The following is an 18,597-nucleotide window of genomic DNA, read 5'->3' on the forward strand; positions in this document are numbered from 1 at the left end:
GATAGGTGACAGACACGGTGTTGCTGTCACAGCTCAAACAAGCCAAAAGCAGCTCAAATCTGGGCAAACCCCGACCAGCCCCACAACCCCATGCTGCCGGGTCAGTAAAAGTGCTGATAAAGGCAAAGCTCCTGTTTGGTGGGCTGCAGCTGGGACCTGGGGGACCCTCACCACCAGTGTATCCCAGGGGGTACCAGCAGACCTTCCCTTGCAGCACACTGAGCTCAGCCCAGCCCTGGCAGGCTCAAAGGGCAGCCTGACGGCTGTGCCCATGGGCAGGGACATGGGGACCAAGCACCGGGGACAGTTGTGAGGGCAAGGGACAGCAGCCCATGGGGCCATCTCCAGTTGCGGGCTTGAAAGGCTGGGAGAGCCTGGGGATGGGGCTGCTCACTTTGCCTACTGGCTTCCACCCTCCTTAGCTGCTTGGATTTGGGGAAAAGGGTGTTCTGCTGTATAAAGTGGGCCTGTAGAGATGCCCATTCATCATCAGCTGCCTCTATTTCACATGGGAACTGCTTGAGACAGCAATGGATATGGGTCTCCAGGCTTGGCCAAGCACAGACCTCAGAGCCTGGTGGCCTGTCCGTCTCCTGCTGCACTTTTTTCTCCGTTGGTCTTCCGTGACTCCCGCTGTAGGTGATCGTGCCCATCCTAACGAACAAGAAGAACCATCAGGGCTGGCCACAAGTGGTGTCACAAGACATCGTGCGTCATGTCCACAACCTCAAAAGTACCATTTTCACAGTTGTTGGCCAAGTAGACGGCAAGACCTTGCTGCCTCTCCCAGCTGGCTCAGAGGGAATTGAGGACATTGATCTGGAAAATGAGAAATCGTGAGTACCACCCCAAAATAACAGGTTCTGGAAGGTCCAGAGAAGCAGATGCGTTTGTACATCAAGTTGTCATCGTGTCTGGGCTGCGTGCGTGCCCCTGTGGAACCCCAGGAGATGTGTGGGTGCAGTGGAATGAATCACTCCTCAGACAGGACGTGGTGCGGGTGGGATTTTGTGAGAAGTTACTGCTTCCAAGGCAGTGGGGTGACCTGTCCTCAGCTTCCCAGCCCACTTGGTGGTGTTTCTTGCTGAATTAAGTGAGTTAATGACTGCAGGGATGTAGAATATTTTGAGGGAGAATGGTATGGGGAGAGAGAATCTTGCTGGATGTGTGAGTCTCCAGGTCAGATCCTGAACCTGAATGGATCTGATGTGACAATGACTGGCTGTGCAGAGAGGTGGCGACTGGCTCTTCATTTCCACCATTCACTTTATGAACAGTGTTGTTGCCCACACTGCTGCAGACATTCAGCCATTTTCTCCAGAGTGTAATTCCTATATTAAACCAGTGACAAAATCTTATGGGGTTTGATTGTTTTGTGGTTTTGAAATGTGAAACCCTGTAAAATCCAGCTGCCCACACGGCCATTGGAAGTAGATCCAACTGAGCAATGCACATCAACAAAGTTAATCACGTACTCTGTTTACTACAGCATGGAACGGATAGATAAATCTCTGGTGTATGCCATGGAGTCGGCCATCATAGACTGGAGCCACCAGATCCAGGAGGCACTGAAGAAAGAGTCTTCAGAGCCTCTCCTGCAAGGCAGCAATCCGAACCCGAAGGTGGAGCTGGAGTTCTGGAAGAACAGGTACCCAGAGCAGCCTGGCCAGTGCACGGTGCCCTGTGGTGCTGGTTTTGTGTAGAGGGAGAGTGCTGGTGGTGGAGCTGCTAATTCCATGAGTTGAGAAGAACAGGCCACTTGGGGTTCATGTAGGCTTCAACTAAGGAAAATTGCTCCCGCACAGAAAATCATCATGATCTGCAAAGTGCCTGGGAGGTCACTGGGCAGCTGGCTGTGTTTTAACTTAGCCCCACCACAGGGGCTACACCTCAAGGGACTTTTTTCAGAAATGCCCTTTACAGGATCCCAGGCTGGTTGGGCTGAAGGGACCTCTGCAGATCCCCCAGTCCAAGCCCTGCTCACGCAGGGTCACAGAGCAGATCACACAGGTGGGTCCAGGCGGGTTCGAATGTCTCAGAGAAGGAGACTCCACACCCGCTCTGGGCACTCTTTCGTCACTGTTCACTAGGAGCCATCCACAGGAGTAATTGCTGATGGACACCTGCTGGGGGCTGTCTGGAAATGGTGCATCTCAGCTGGCTGCTGTTCATCTGTCAGGGCCAGAGGGGCTTTAGATGCTCAGGAGCCTGGGAGTGGTATTTCCTCCTGCCCTTTGAAAACCTTTGTGCTGTACTGGTTCAGGCTGACTCGGGGCAAAGCCCTGCTGGCTGGAGAGCTGTTGCTAATGCCTGCAGAAACACGATGGCTTTTTTTCAGCGATGTTCTGTCAGTAGCAGAGCTGCTGTCATGCTGAACTCAGCACTTTCTGTCCTGTAGGGTTTGTCTGTGCCTCATGCAGCTTTCTCCCATTTCCACAGTCCATGTGTAGCTGGAGGAAGCCCTGAATCAGGCCCAGGGGAAACAGATGATGTTGGGGGACAGCTGATGGCCCAGTGTAGGTGGGTAACATGGCCACCAGCATCCTGGTGTGCATCAAGAGCAGTGTGGCCAGCAGGCCCAGGGCAATGACTGTCCCACTGTACTCAGCGCTGGGGAAGCCAAACCTCAAATCAGTTTTGGGCCCCTCAGGCCAAGAAAGACCTTGAGGTAGTGGAGTGAGTTGAGAGAAGGGAATAGAGCTGGTGAGGGGCTGGAGCACAAGTGTGATGGGAGTGGCTGAGGGACCTGGGGGTTCAGCTGGAGAACAGGAGCTGAGGGGAGACCTTCTGATCTCTGCACTGCCTGAAAGGAGCTTGGAGCCAGGGGGGGTCGGGCTCTGCTCCCCAGGAACAAGCGCCAGGATGAGAGGAAACGGCCTCAAGTTGCGCCAGGGGAGGCTGAGGTTGGATATTAGGAAACATTTCTTCCCAGAAGGGGTTGTGAAGCATTGGAACAGGCTGCCCAGGGCAGTGGTGGAGTCACCATCCCTGGAGGGGTTGAACAGTCACAGAGATGACATTCTCAGGGACACGGGGCAGTGCCAGGGGTTAGGTTATGGTTGGACTCGATCTTGAGGGTCTCTTCCAACCAACTGATTCTGTGATTCTGTGTCTCGGTTGCTGTAGGTGTGATGACCTGGAATGCATTTACAACCAGCTGACAACGAGGAAGGTCAGGAACATGATGGAGCTGCTGGAGAGAGTTGAGAGCAGCTACATCCCAGCCTTCAAAACCATGCTAATGGATGTTGAGGCAGGTGAGATGCTGGGGCAACTTTACCACAGTGCTGGCTTCTGGCCTTTCTTCATGGCCTGGTGTGACTGATTTCAAGCCAAATCTTTCTAGTTTGTGAATTGAGACTGGGCTGCTTGTGCTTGAGTCTAGGCTTTTGTTTCCAGGCTGGGACAAGCTCCATCGCTGGTCTGTTGAGCCAGACTCTTGCCAAAGTTCAGGGTGAATGGGTTTGGGAATTTATTCTGCTGTAATAAAGTGTTTGCATTACTCTAACAGGACTCACCTCAACTTCCACCAGCTCCTCTGGTGTTATTATGCAGGAATGGGAGTTCAGACTAAGAGGACAGATCTTGTACCTAAGACTGCTTTGTTAGAGCGCTGCTTCTCAGGCTTTGGCCACTGCAGCCCGAATTTCCTTGCTTTGCTTTGCTTAGGGGAGTTGAGCGCAGCCCAAGGAAATATTGCAAATCCCTGTCTGTAGTGAAAAACAGTGTAGTCCTGCTGGTCTGTCCCTGCAGGCCAACACAGCTGGACATCCATGTCCAACCCAGCTGCTCTCTGGCACAATGAAACCATCTAGACTGTGTTAGCTGTGCACGTGCTGGCAGAAAACACTGTTCTTCACCACTTCACGTGCAAACATTGAATCTCTTAAGGATCTGTGTCACACTCTGCATTGTGCAGTTTAAATGGGCTGGAGAAACACCCCTTATATAAGGAGCCAAGGGTTCATTGTTAAACTAATTAATACTTTCAGGGTTTAATCAAAATACAACAAATATTTGGTTTTAATCCGGCTACAGCGATACTAACCCTAATTGGATAATTTGGACTATAATTGTTAATTTCCATTACAGCGCAGTTCAGATTTGTGTGCACCTGCTTTTAAGTCTCTGCCCCTTTCCCTGGCATTGTACTGGTGTGGCTGCTGTTGGTGGATTTGCTGGGAGGGTGATGCTGATAGTGGGAGTCTCTTCTTCCTTGGTCTTGGGCCTTAGGGGTTATTTTTGCATGCATTCAAGCACTTCTGTCACTTCTTGTTGGTCCACAGGTTTAATTGCACAACGATCTGGTTTTATTAATGCTTGCGCTCTGGGGTAATTCTTCAGGGTAAAACCACAGAGCTGTACAGAGCTAAGCTAAAGCTTTCGACGAGTCAGACATCAGTTGCTTTACTGTTGACAGGTTTTCTATTACAGTCAGGACTAGTGGGGCCGTCGTCATCTGCCCACTGGACAAGGAGTTGCTTGAGCCAAAACTGAGCTAAAAAGGGCTCAGGCCAAGGCTGTACAGCCTGTCATGCTGTACAGCAAGGCCATGGCTCACAGCCATGGCAGCACTGTATTTTTGGTGCTGTTGGGCAAATTCCGTGTGACTTTTTAGCAGTTGTGGACTCAGGCTCTCCACGAAGCCCTGTCCCAGCTCCCTGTCCCCTGCCATCACATCAGCTTATTTCTGTTCTGGTTACTGCCGCAGGTGAGTGATGTTCACGAGTGAGTGACCTGCAGCACACAGGTGGCTGAGGGTGCTCAGTGCTTGTCAGGACAGTTTCTTTTCCCAGGCACTTTTCCATGTGGTGAGGCCAGCACCTAGCTGGGAACCCAGCACACCGCAGCTGGGTGGTTCTTACCGCTTCTCACGTCTCTCAACACAGCTTTGACTGAAGCTCAGGACGTTCACCTGCACCTGACACCCCTCAAGCGCCGCTTGGGAGACGTAGAGAGGGTTGAGTTCAGCGAGGTGAAGCCTTTCCTGCTCCCCCTGCTCCACGTGGTGTGTTTGATCTGGGTCACCTCCAAGCACTACAACATGCCCGTGCGGATAGTGGTGCTGCTCCAGGAGATCTGCAACCTTCTCATTGAGCAGGTCTGTGGCTGTGATGCCTGTGTTTGCAGTCCCCTGTGTCCCCTCTCCCCTTCTTCCTATTGTCCTTCCCTGGAAAAGTGATTCTTTAGGCAACATTTAACTTAATAAACAGGTTCAAATGTGTTCAACACAAGAAGTCCTTGTTTTCCATGATGGCAGAAGTGACCTCTCAGGTGTGATTTTGCTCTTCCAGGCCCTGGTGTACCTGTCTCCAGAAGACCTTCTGAAAGGGGACATGGAGGAGAGCCTGGGCAAGGTGCGAATGGTGCTCGGTATCCTGAACATGTTCAAAGAGGCATTTGAGGAGAGAAGGGAAAAACTGCACATGTATTATGAACCAGGCCAAGAAGTGAGGGAGTGGGACTTCAGCTCCACGATGGTGTTTGCGAGGCTGGACACCTTCCTGAAGAGACTGGAGATGGTGGAGGTGAGACTCTGGTCTTGAAAAACATTGCAAACCGTCAGGAGAACTCTGTAGCCAGGAGATCACTTGCTGGCATCTTTCCTTTCTATAGCTTCACCTGATACCAGGGAATGGGGCCACTCTTTTGCTGTTAGGTCTCCTGTTACAGCGAGTCTAAGACTGTGTTTTACTATGTCCTGCTCAGTGCATATGTAAGCTGGTCAGGTTGATAGGTGTGTTTTTTGCTCTCAGGAGTCCCGTTGGACTCCTTGCTCCTGTTGGGGCAAGAAAAGGAGGATTACTGGAGGTGTGGTTTGCACAGCTGTAAATAAAGCAATGTAATCTCCCAGGTCTCCTGGTGCCATCAGAGACAGATTTAGGTTATGGTTGGACTCAATGATCTTAAGGGTCTCTTCCAACTGAAATGGTTCTATGATTCTATGACACCCTAGAGCTGGGTCCTGCCTGTCTTGGAGAGGCCAGATGGCAGGATCCCCTTGGCTGTGCCACGTGGGCCTGGGGAGGAGCAGGGACACGTTCCTCACCAGGTTGTCCCTTCGCATCCTCATAGTCCATCAAACTGGGGTGCTGTGGCTCAGGGGTGTCCCTGTTTGCCAGATCTGTCACCTGAGGCAGGGACATTGGGGTGTCATCCCTGAGCTCCCAGTGTGGCCAAGGGCTCCTTGAGCCACAGGAGATGTTCTGCAGAGAGCAGGTCCGAGTGTGAATGTGGGAGCTCCCTATGCTCTCCTTACCACATGGCTGTGTCTGGAGACCACAGACATACAGACACCATATGTACCTGTTATACAGACACTGTATATACCTCTTACACAGATACTGTATGTACCTCTTGTACAGACCTTGCATGTACCTGTTATCTCTCACGTGGCTAACCACACACATTCATCTGCTCTCCACACACATCCCAAATGAATTTCTTTGTTGATTGTTGCTGCGTTCTCAGTGTGTAGGGTTGGATGGCCAGTGTACAGGTTGCTGGTGTTTGCAGTTTTACTGCTTTAAATGTGCCATATACTTTTATGTGTTCCTTAATTAACTATGTTGAAAACTGTCATGACTGGTGCCTATTTTAAAAGTATTCATAATGATGGTTTCCAGTAGGGTTTGATGTGAAATAAACCAAATTATGCTGGTCAGTGTAGAGAGGAATATAAATAGACACAGGAATAACTGCAGGTTATCATGAGGACAGTGTTGGTGACAGGTTTACTGGGACCCTGTAAAGGCTCTGGGGCACTGACTGCTGGGATTCCATGGATGCCATGGGCACACTGTGGATATGGGCTGCAGACAAAAGCCAGTGGGGAGGTTTTGAGCTGGGGCACTGTGCGTTTTGACCAGTGTCTGTTTCCTCCTTCCGTGGCTGTCCCACACTCCAGGGACAGTAGAAGCTGCAGTATCTGGAGTCAGAGGGAGAGCCTGCGGAGTGAGCTGTAAAACAATAATTAAAAGCATAGTGCACACCAGCCTGTTAATGAGGAAAACTGCTGCATCTCTCTCCGTCTCAATTTCCCCTCATCACTTCATTTCAAGCAACCTTGCAAGACAAAGCAAGGGACAACTGGTATTTCCACATTATTTTTTTGCCTTACTAGGTATTTGTTCAAGCGGATGTGCTGGTGTGTCGAAGTGAATATGAATGCATATGTGCATTTGTTTTCGAATTTTCATAAAAGCTGCAGTTACACTGGTGCATGGGTAGCCCATGAGCACGTGAAGAGGGAAGGATCCCTTTCCTTTGGTTCGTTGCACTGTTTCATATTACGTGTCTGTGGTAAAACCTGCTGCCCTGCTCGGGTGGCCCCAGGACAAGTGCAAGCAGAGAGTGGCCACCAGTACATTCCTGTGCACATTTCTCCTGGTCCTCTGAGACAATGGATGTTCAACCAGCCCTTACTTGGCCCTACCTAGGGAGACAGATGAGGTGGGATGGCAGCAGAGCTGCCCAGTGCTGCCACCACCACTGGGGGAGCGGGACATTTTCCCAAGAGGTGACACTGCCAGGCTGCAGAGGATGGGAAGGGAAGGGAAGGACCCGTGTGCCACCTCAGCAGAGAGGGCCAGCGGGGCAGGTGCTGCAACAGCCACTTGGACACGTGGAGGTTTGACTGCGCAGGAGCTTTGGACAGTTTGGGTACCTGTAAATATTAGAAATCTGTCCTTGGTTAATACCTATAAAATTGGGATTCTTAGCTATGCTGGATGACATATAAGAGTCTCATATCCTGCTTTGGATCTGTCCTTTAAATACACTTAAAAGCGATTTTACAGTTGTCATGGTATTTCTAGTGGCTGCAGCAGGTCTCACTGGGCAGGGACGTGTTATGAGCAGCCACTGATGCTCAGGACAGGCAGATCAGGCTCCCCCCTTCCCATCCCTGCCACCCAGCCTGAGCACCAGCGCTGTGCTTGGGAAGGTCCCTCAGCAAGTGCAACTCTGTCGTGACAACTGTTGTCATCTTCTTTTGTCAACATCATGACCTGTGTCTCCCTCCGTTGACTTTGAAGGATCTCCTGGCAACTTCCTTGGACTTGATGAAGCTGGAGAAAATTGAATTCAGTGGGATTAAAGGGAAGACCCTGGGCCAGCAGGTCCTGGACATGTATGAGGAATTCCAGGAGGCATACAAGGTGTTTTCAGAGCGAACCTATGACTGTCTTGACCTGACCAACACGGTAGGTGGGACCAGTTTGCGGGAACATCAGGAACATGTGCATGTTTCCAAAGCAGCAGTTTCCTGCTATCTTCTTCCCAGCTCTTTCCTCCTTTCATTATGATCTGATCTGGTACTGGAGGGAACAGGGAGCCGCTGGCCTTTCCTGCAGAGATTTGGGACTTCTTGCACGTCTATATCTAACATATCTTGCTAGATCAGCACCTTAGATCAGTGCAGCTGGGAAACTGGGATTTCCATGAGTTATGCACAAGCTTTTGCTGTACATGGTGCTTGCTGAGGTATAAGAGCTATACCAACACCCACACCTCTTTGCTTTCCTGCTCTTGGTATTTACCATGTTTCCCCAAAAATAAGACCTACCCCAAAAACAAGCTATAGCATGATTTTTCAGGATGCTTGAAATATGAACCCTATTCAAAAAATTAGCCCTAGTTACAGTTCATAAAAAAGTCAATTTAAATAGGGTCCAGGCAGCTATACATGTAAAAAAGTAAGCATCTTTTGCAGCAAAAATTAATATAAGACTCTGTCTTAGTTTTGGAAAAACAAGGTAGTTTGCCTGATGAGGGCCAACTCAGATCATCTCTGGGATGTGTTCGCTCCTGCCTAGATGAACACATGGCATCTGGGGCTCTCAGAATTCAAGGATGCTCTATTTTATTATCAGTAGTGCTTTAATTAAAGGAATATTCCCAGCCCTCTGGGACCTGCCTGGTGTGGGGATGGGTGGCTCGTGCTTTGCTTCCTGCAGCTCCCAGTACATCTCTGCAGGGGGTGGCACGTCCCCAGTGTTTCTTGCTGGAAAGCTGCTTGCTCCATAGCACCCCTCCTTCAGCAGGGCAGGCACAGAGGAGAGGTGACAGTGGCTCTGCAGGAGGTGGCTTGGGTTTGGTGACCCCATGGCCATTTGTGTGACTCTGAGTCATGTTTGTTCTTTCAGTGCTCTAGTTTTGCACCCTCTGCCACTGCTGGAGCCGTTTTTTTTAGCTAAAACATGGCATCTGGATCTGCTGGAGCTCAGCAGTAGCAATAGTAAAAGCTATTTCCTTGCACTTTGTCCTTTGGAAAAGAGACACATGACCTCATTTTTAGTGGTTTTGTCCAAGCTAGAACAGAAGGACTGTCACGGACTGTCAAGTTCAGTCTTTGATTTGGACTCTTTTACGTGTAGGAAAACAAATATAGATGTTACTCTTGAAGTTCAAAGGATTTATTACAATTGAAGCAAGAAAAGCAGTGCAAGAAGATGATGGAAATTACAGAAACCCAGTACTGTTGAGTTTGAAAAGGACCTCTGGAGATCACCCAGTCCACCTTCCCTGCTCAAAGCAGGCTCAGCCAGAGCAGGACTGTGACTGGTCAGGTGAAATATCTCCAAGATTACCTATGTCCAAGTGTGGAGACTCCACAGCCTCTCTGGGCAACCTGTGCGAGTGTTTTGAAACTGCCTCACTCACAACCAGCTCACCATGGAACCACAGGCTTGTTTTGACTTGAAAGTAGGTTGGATTTGGGACTCAGCAGGTGCATCCGTGGGTTTTCTGGATGATGGTGTGGTCTTCAGGCCAAGTGGTGGGGGAGAGGGTGTGGAAATAGTCCATCTTGCCTGTAGGCTGAAGATAGTGCCATGTGGGCTGTGGAAAGCCCTCAGGACCAAAGGGTCCCTCCCAGAGAAAGGGCCAACATCTCAGCCATGGGACAGCACAGAAATGTTCTCAAGCTTCGTGAGGACTTTGCCACGTTGCGATGGCTGAAGATTGGCCAGAGGAGTGGCTTAGTTCACGGTGAATAAGAGAGGGCATCTCTGGATCGAGGAGTTACAGGTACCTTCCTAGTGCCATCTTGCAGCCTCACAGCTTGTGTTTTGCCTTTGTGCAGGACTTTGAGCAGGATGCCTTTGGTTTCCAGCAGAAAGTAGAAGACATGGACCGTCGGCTGGGCACCATTTTCATCCAGGCTTTTGATGACGCCTCCAACTTGGACCACGCCTTCAAGGTTTGTTTATCGCTCCCTTGCTCTTCCCTAAAAGGGAAATCAGGGCACCCGGCTCGGTGAGAATCACGCTGAGGAGACCAGGCAGTGCTGGAGCCACAGGCACATGGGGCTGGTGTTTGCTGGTGGGACAGTGGGACTTGTAGCTTTTGGGCTGCTCTTGGTTTGGGATGCTCAGGCTGGTGGGTCCCTCACAAAGCTTTTGGATGCCAGGAGATATATTTGTGTCTCTCTCTGCAAGTTGGGGGAAATCATGCTTTTTCTAGGATTTCCTGGTGAGAATTGATATTGTTAGTATCAATTTGTTAATATTATTAATACATGGATCTGTTTCAGTTTTGGAAACAGGTTTTCTAGAAACAAAGCTGGTTTATTTATCAATTAATCTATCTTGCAGAAATAATAAATGGTATTTTTTTAAAAAATCAATATAAGCATTTGTAGAAAAGACTTTAGCAAGTGACAGTGTTTATCTTTGTAAGTTTTTTGAAGAAAATAGAAAATCTTGAAGCATTTGAAGAACAACAGTTGGAATGTGGTCCAACCCCAGAGAAAGTCTGAGAGGCCCCGTAACAAAGGGAGCAAATTTCCTTTTTCCAAAGTGCCCATCGGTGCGGACAGTATTGAAGCCTCTGGGCTGGGGAGGAAGGTCCCAGCTGATCTCTCTGCAGGAGTCGGGGTTGTAAATTTTTCCCCTCTTCTTTTCCTGCGTGTTCACCCCAACAGCTGCTGGACATGTTCGGGAGCCTTTTGGAGCGACCGGTAGTCGCTGCAGATGCTGCTGGCAAATACTCCGTCCTCATCAGCGTGTTCAGCAGGGCCCTGGACCACGCCAGGCTGATCTACTCCCGGCACATCCAGGCAGAGCTGAAGCTCGGTAGGTAGAACGTGCTGAGTAAAATGGGTTTTACAGGGAGTTTGATTGAGATTAATTTGGGGGGGAAATGATTTATTTTTCTAAGGAACCCAAAACTTTACAAATTGCAGATGTTTTCAGCCTCTGTAGCTCCTAGTGGCAATGGAAATGCCTGGGAAAGCTCTGTTCTTAGTATTAAAGCAAATAATTGGTTAGGAGTAAAAATACCCTTTTTCAAATGTGTATGCATGATATGTGACTGGGAATGGAGACACATGCTGAGCTTTTCTCCCAGCGAGGCTGTGACAGGAGGTTTCTCTCCACATTTGTGTGCTGCCTCCAACACCCCATGGGACCTGCAAACCCACTCATGTGCTCCTCAGAATGAATTTATTTTGTTTCCCTTACAATGCTTAAAATGCAAAGTATGCGAGTGGGACTTTGTAACCAAGGGTTTAATCAGCCTTTTCCAAGTTTATTATTCCCCGTGACTGTTGGCACAGGGGGGAATGGGTGGATTTCTATCAGATTATGAGGATTCAAGTGTGTCATTTTGAACAATAACCTATTTACTTGCCTCAGAAAGATCATACTGGAACGAGACAAGTCCTGGACTGGAGAGAATCATGGAGAGAATCATTTGCTGTGAATTTGTGGTTATTGTTCTGTGGCTGTTAGATAAGACGGACAGAAGTAACTCCTGGTCAGAAATCCCTATGTCAGTGTTTGTGAGGGGCGGGGAATGTGTCCCAGGCAAGGGACACCTCACATCAGCTCAGGTTTGGACATAGTCTGGGCTTCTCGTTCGATCTCAGCTCCTTATTCAAGATCCAGAGGCACTCGCCTTGGTCACAGACCTACATCAGTGTGGCAGATGTTGGATTTAAGGAAGGAAGCTGGGAAATCAGAGCAGTTTTCTGCAAATGAGGTTCTGTTGTTGCATCTTTGGGGTTACAAGTGCAGTGTTCAGTCAAACGCTGTTCCAATGTGCCCTCCCCAGGATCCCCCCCTGTGCACAAGAACATGCCGCCGGTGGCTGGAGCGCTGCGCTGGGCGCAGGAGCTGCGAGCGCGAATCCAGGTGCCGTTTGATCACTTCAGGCACATCCCACATCTGTGCGTGTCTGTTCCAGCTAAGTTGCTTTATGACCACCTTGCTATCTTCTCTGTAATCAATCTGATTTTCTTTCTGTGGTGAACATTATCCCATGGTTATAGCTGAAATAATTCTTAGTCAAAGAGGTGTGAAGTGGTTGCACTGGTGCTTTTCAGCTTCCTTGTGATCATTATTTTTTTTAAGAAACTCATTAACTGGATTTGTTTTGAAGCGATTAAGAGGCACAGTGGGCTGTTCAGCTTTCAGACATAGTTCCCGGGTTGCAATTGAAAGAGGTATCAGAACCTTTCCTGCTGCAATCCCACTCAGCATGTTCTCCAGGACCTCCTCAGCTGCAAGTCCTGGTTCTGGCATCATCCAAACTGTGAATAGCAGAGAAGTGCTGGGCTGGACTCAGCTGAGATGGGTCGATGGAGCTGGGTTTGCATGTTGGGGAGCAGACGAGCATTTTGTTGGGCAGAAGAAAACTTTCTCAGCGTTAAACAAAGGAGCCATCTCCCAAGATCAAGGAAAGAAACCAGTGCTGGTATATTTATCACCCAAATGCTTGTTATAACGGATGGTGTCAGGGAAGTATGGCCTCATACTCACAGCTGGCACCACATGAGACAACATTTAAGAGCTCTGTAAGCAAGGCAGTGTTGGACTTATGACAACTGAGGGTGTTCTAGGGACTGCACCTGGTAGCTCACAGGAATGGCTTCACGTGTGCTGGTCAGGATTCTGTGTAAATGGATCCACTTTTTTAATGTACTTGACCAAAATAACTTGACCGTCACTGTACCATGTTTGTAACCTTCTCTCACTGTATCTTGCCATTAAGTGTCTTTAAGTGCACAGTTATTCTGCAGCAGCAAAGACATTGGTGCAATGAAACAAACTCTTGGGCTGTTCCCAGCACAGAGCCCAAGTTATCATGTCTGATTTGAACCTAAATGGCAAATTTTTGTCCACCATGAAGGACCCAGATCTGCATTTCACACTGCTTTTCTGTCCTCTGTTTAGAGTAGTTAATAACATGCTCTGCAACGGTGGTGACATGATGCTGTTGAAAGGGAAAAAGGATTAAAAAGGAGAAACAAAAGTGGTTTTGCTGGGATTTACTTGGATTTGCTCAGAGGACTTGTTTACTTCCAGCAGGTTTCTCAGCACTTGCCCAGCGGTGACTGCTCAGGCGCTCCTTTTTTCCAGCTTTTGGTTAAGTTAATTCAAGTTTTGTCAATATGTCCTCCAAAATCAACAACCATCTTGAGGAAAACTTGGATATTGTAGATGAAACAGTGGGGAAAAGACAGCATGATAAGAATTCCTCTGGCCTGCTGTTCCCTGGGCTGTACAGCCCTGGCAGCGTGGCCAGGGCTCTGCCTCCCGCACTCTGGGACACCTTTGCTCTTCGGTTTGAGGGGCATGAATTGGGCACCGCCAAGAGCTTCATCTGCCGGGAGCCACACTCTGCTTCTTTCTGTGCCTCTTTGACCTCAGAAAGTGGTGGCTGGTGAGCAGAGGTTGCCCTGCTCTGTGCAAACACCGGAGCATTGAGTATGTTACGGAGACCAGTGTTCCTCCAGCAGCTCTGGGCCCTTGTTCTTCCCCCAGGACGTGGTTCTCATTTGCCAGTTGCCATGCAAACACCCGCAAAAGGGCGCACTGGGGCTTGGAGAGCTTTTGTGCAGTGAAATGGTTTTGGGCGGTATGGTGGGGTTGGAATGTAAGATCCCCAGCCAGGCTCTGCCTGCAAGGTGGTGGGTGGTTTTGGGAAGGGGTAAATAGAGACTGCAGCCTCACAGGGCTGAATGTAACGCTGAGCTTGTCTGTTGTGCCACCAGCTGCTTGGACTCTGCTGAAGGAAGAAGGGTGATAGAGAAGTATGAAGAAATGATCCAGCTGCTCGACAGGTAAGTGGTGGCTCAGGCATGACTGTAACTATATGAAAAAAAGCCAAACCTTATAGAATCATAGAATTGTTTTGGTTGGAAGAGACCCTCATGTCCATCCATTAACACAACCCTGGCACTGCCCCGTGTCCCTGAGAACCTCGTCTCCACGTCTGTCCACCCCTCCAGGGATGATGACTCCACCACTGCCCTCGCAGCCTGTTCCAATGCCCGACAGCCCTTTGGGGAAGAAATGTTTCCTAATATCCAGTCTGAACCTCCCCTGGTGCAACTTGAGGCCATTTCCTTCTCCTTCTCTAAACCACCTTTCAGCACATTTGCAAGCCCAGGGCCTGAGAATGTCTCTTTCTAAGCCAGAAGGAATTTTGTGATGAGAGAGGAGGAGGAATCCTTTGCTACACACCACAGTCTTTCTGTGATATCTTGAAATGAGAAGTTTGCATGGGAGGGACAGGGGCTGTGCAGCCCAGCAGAAATGTTGGAACGAGATTCTTTTGGATGTAGGAGATGCTGTGGTAGAAAACCTGAGCTGACCAGAAGTCTCAATCCACTTGTGCCCGTTCACAGTGTACTTACCGTGGCTGTAATGTGTGTGTTCCACAAGTGGGAGTGGGATTCGTTGCACCTCACTTAATATCTTAATGTTTGATGCTAAAACTGAACTGATTGCTCTGAGCTTTTGAATGTTTGTCCCCAAATTTGAATCCTCTGCTAAGAATGGTACTTGGGGGATCTTTGTTTTCCTGACTTGATGCTGTCACTGGTTTTCAGGTGTTTGTCTTTGAAGCCAAGATCTTTATGGAGGTGGTGTGGGTGGGTTTTAAATATTCCTTGATGTTCTTCAGCCCTCAGAAGTGGACTTGGCTTTTATTTGGTTCTATGTCTTGGTGTGCGGGCTTGGCAGCTACGTGGTGGATGTTTTAATTTGTTTGTTTGTTTTCCGGCAGGTATCAGGAGAAGCTCTATGCAGACTGGTCCCAGACAGTCTCTGAAAAATCACAGTACAACCTTACTCAACCGCTTATCCGGCGAGATCCAGAAACCAAACTGATCACAGTTAATTTTGATCCCCAGGTAAGAACTAGCTTTCCTGTCTGCTGGAGGGCACGTCTCCAAGCTGTGCCCCACCGTGCATGGCAAGTCTGGTGGGATCGCTACTAGATCTGTTCTGCTGAGGTCCCTGGAGCATCTGTTATGGGTGACATGAATTAACCATCCCCTTTGTGGGCTCTGTCTCCTGGTAAAATATCAGGATTACAGTTTAAGCAGCGCAGATTGTAATTAAAGCCAGAAAGTCTGTGAGTAGCCAGATGTTAACTGGTGTCAACATCTCCAGAGCAGGTTGGTTTGACGCTGGTGTGGGGAGCGTAGGAGCATCATCCTACAGACGTGGGTTCGTGTTATGTTTACCTGAAATCTGAGCTTCCTGAAAGGGTATAAAAATCCCAGGAAAGGTTTGTTTTGTTACTTCAGTGTTGTGGCTGTTGGATTTCCTTAATTGTGGTGCAGGAGGCTTCCAGTAGGTCTCTGTTCCCTAGGGCTGCCCTCTCCAGCACAGGGAGGCCTGACCATCCCCCTGCCCAAAGCAGAGGCAGGGTCCAAGCCAGCAGAGTGCAGAGGTGGATTCAAAGGTTCTGGGGCCTGATGAGAGCTGGGGCCTCTCAAATGTGAAATGCCATTTGCTGCGGAGGTGCTGAATCTCAGGGGCCTGGGAAAACATCAAACACTTCCCCCTTTCCCTGGGACTTGCTGCTGTTAGAGAAAAGTGTTGAGGTTCCAGAGCTCATTCCAGCTTGGCTCTCAGACAAAGGATTTGTCCAGCTCCTTGGAATCTCCTTGCTAAGGTGGGAAGCAAATGGCCCCAGGGGATGTTTTCCACCCTTCACCCTGGTGCCAGGGTTTGGAGCCTGTGACGTGCTGAGCATGTTCTCAGCTCCAGTCTCTGAGTGCTTCTGCGCTGCTCTCAGCTTTCCGTACTGAGGACTGCCTCATGTCCTCAGGTGCCTGCTTAGCAGCCCCTTCATGCCCTTCAGAGCAGATAGGAGCACCTCATTTTGCCTAAAGGGAGGATGTATTTGCAACCCTTCAACATTAAAGAATCTTCCAGAGCTCACCTTCCATGGAGGAGAGGGAAAGAGGGTAAGACATCCTTGACACCATGGTGGGGATGTCTCAGACATTCCAGTGCATAAAAGGGAGGGGAGTTTGGTTCTATCTCACTTGGCCTCCTGCTCCCTCAATCCCCTGCTTTTCCCTTCCTCCCATCCCATCCTCTTCCATCCACCTCCTCAAACTGCTCCCTTCACCCTTCCGCGCTCCGTCTTTCTTTCCTCTTCTTGTCATTGTGGACATAGTCACTTTAGTATTGTAGATACTCCTCACCCCTGCCATTGCCCATACAATATACTGAATTTCTGTCACCCAGCCAAAATGTGCCGTTTCAGGAGCATTTTCCCTCTCACAAGCCACTAAACTGAGCAAAGATTTTTTTTTTTTGTCTTAGAAGTGATATATTGCGTTGGAAGACCTTGCTGCTCCGTTTGTTGCAGGGACTCACTTCTACTTGGGTTTATAGTTTAATAACCCACTCAATCCCGTTCCATCACAACTCAAAGATGCTTTTGGTTGTGCCTCCTCCTGCAGGCACAGTATTGCTGAAAGACTGTATTGATGAGGATAGCTGAGAAGACCAGAGATCATCATGGCTTTTAGAGGCTGCACAGGGTTTGCTGGCTGGGTAGTTAACAGAGCTAGATGTCTTTGATTGGGAAGCAAATCAGAGGCAAAGATCAATGGGAGGGAGATGGTCTGGACTAGGAGGTGTCCAGGCCCTTCTCAGAGCGTACTGCTTTGTGAATAAAACAGCAGGAACCCCCTAAGATCCCCAGAATTGACGGGAGGGTGTCTACCAGGTGAATGGGGAGGATTGTCTCACATTCAGCTCTCTGCCTTGTTTCTGCAGCTGGTGTCGGTGCTGAGGGAGCTGAGCTACCTGTCTGGCAGCCGGCTGGGAGCCATCCCACCCACGGCAGCAGAAATCTATTCCTCCAAGGAGTCATACCGGCAGCTGGCGGCCAACTTGGAGCTGATGGTGAACAGATACAACAAGGTCCTGAAGACAGTCCTGGAGGTCGAATACCCTCTCATACAGGAGCAGCTGTGGGATATTAACTTGAAGCTGAAGAAGGCAGAAGAAACACTCAACTGGAAGATGGAGGGTGAGCTAGCTCTGTGTTAGGGCAAAAGAGGCCGTACAGGATTTCACAGAATCCCAGACTGGTTAGGGCTGAAGAGACCTCTGGAGATCTCCCAGTCCAACCCCCCTGCTCACGCAGGGTCACAGAGCAGATCACACAGGTGGGTCCAGGCGGGTTTCAATGTCTCAGAGAAGGAGACTCCACACCCGCTCTGGGCAGCCTGGGCCAGGCTCTGGCACCTCCCAGCAAACAAGTTTCTGCTCATGTTCAGATGGAGCCTCCTGTGTTTCAGTCTGTACCCGTTGCCCCTCACCCTGGTGCTGGGCACCACTGAACAGAGTCTGGTCCATCCTCTGACAGCCACCCTGAGATATTGATCCCATTGATCAGATCCCTCTCAGCTTCTCTTCTCCAGCTCAACAGCCCCAGCTCTCTCAGCCTTTCCTCAGAAGAAAAATGCTCTAGACCCCTCAGCATCTTGGTAGCCACCGCTGGGCTCTCCCCAGTAATTCCTTGTCCTTCTTAAACTGGGGTGCCCAGAACTGGACACACCACTCAGATGGGGCCTCACGAGTGCAGAGCAGAGGGGGAGGATTCACCTCCCTCGACCTGCTGGCCACACTCCTACTCACGCAGCCCAGGTACCATCAACCTTCTTGGCCACAGGGCACATTGCTCATGGTTAACCTGCTCACTTGGGTCTCATCAGATTCCTCCCATGTCCCCAGCCTCCATCACCTGGTTCCCAGTGACAGTTCACAGCAGGGCAGGGGACTCTCCAGCAGAGCCAGCACTGGGGAGACAAAGGGCAGCCCCCAGCCTGCCTGCTCCTTCCCATCTTACCTTGATCTGCTTGGGCTGGGGACAGGATCCTGATCCCTTCAGCTTCCCTCTGGGCTTTTGGGGAAGAGAGGCTGCCCTGTAAGCAGTGATGCTGAGGAAACGGCAAGATTGGGGTTTGTGAGAGCTGGCAAGGCTGGGGTTGAAGAGTCTGCTCCCTGCCCGTGCCAGCCCAAGTGACCCACTGTGTGGTCATGTCCCTGTGTCCCCAAGGCACTGCTTTCTCCCTGAGTTGTGCAGGGACTGGGACCCCTTGGCCCAGCCATCTGGCTTGGGACAGACTTCTCCCGGTGGGGGCCAGGGCCACCTCGTTATCCTTTCCAGCCAGAGGAAATACTGTGGTTAGTGGTGAGGTTTGTGCACCGTGACTTTGGGATGATTTAACCAGTGTTCTTGCTTGATCAGTTTTAACTGCAAAGCAGAATGGAGGAAGACAATTTGTTTCCTCTTGGTGAAAGCAAACTGCTCGCTGTTGGAATATATATTTCTGTCATC

At 49.7% G+C, this 18,597-nt stretch overlaps 1 protein-coding gene across 1 annotated transcript in view; it reads left to right on the forward strand.

The window, feature by feature from the left end:
- Nucleotides 1–18,597, forward strand: part of LOC136115820 (dynein axonemal heavy chain 9-like) — a 33,807-nt gene that overhangs the window by 4,173 nt on the left and 11,037 nt on the right. The window contains exons 3-14 of the mRNA XM_071800788.1: nt 640–836; nt 1,490–1,648; nt 3,127–3,257; nt 4,890–5,101; nt 5,295–5,528; nt 8,037–8,204; nt 10,085–10,201; nt 10,925–11,075; nt 12,055–12,169; nt 13,997–14,065; nt 15,013–15,139; nt 17,028–17,283. Coding sequence (XP_071656889.1) covers nt 640–836; nt 1,490–1,648; nt 3,127–3,257; nt 4,890–5,101; nt 5,295–5,528; nt 8,037–8,204; nt 10,085–10,201; nt 10,925–11,075; nt 12,055–12,169; nt 13,997–14,065; nt 15,013–15,139; nt 17,028–17,283 — 1,936 coding nt within the window. The remainder of the gene's footprint in view (nt 1–639; nt 837–1,489; nt 1,649–3,126; nt 3,258–4,889; nt 5,102–5,294; nt 5,529–8,036; nt 8,205–10,084; nt 10,202–10,924; nt 11,076–12,054; nt 12,170–13,996; nt 14,066–15,012; nt 15,140–17,027; nt 17,284–18,597) is intronic.

This window comes from Patagioenas fasciata, chromosome 33, assembly GCF_037038585.1.
Source record: "Patagioenas fasciata isolate bPatFas1 chromosome 33, bPatFas1.hap1, whole genome shotgun sequence".
NCBI lineage: Eukaryota > Metazoa > Chordata > Aves > Columbiformes > Columbidae > Patagioenas > Patagioenas fasciata.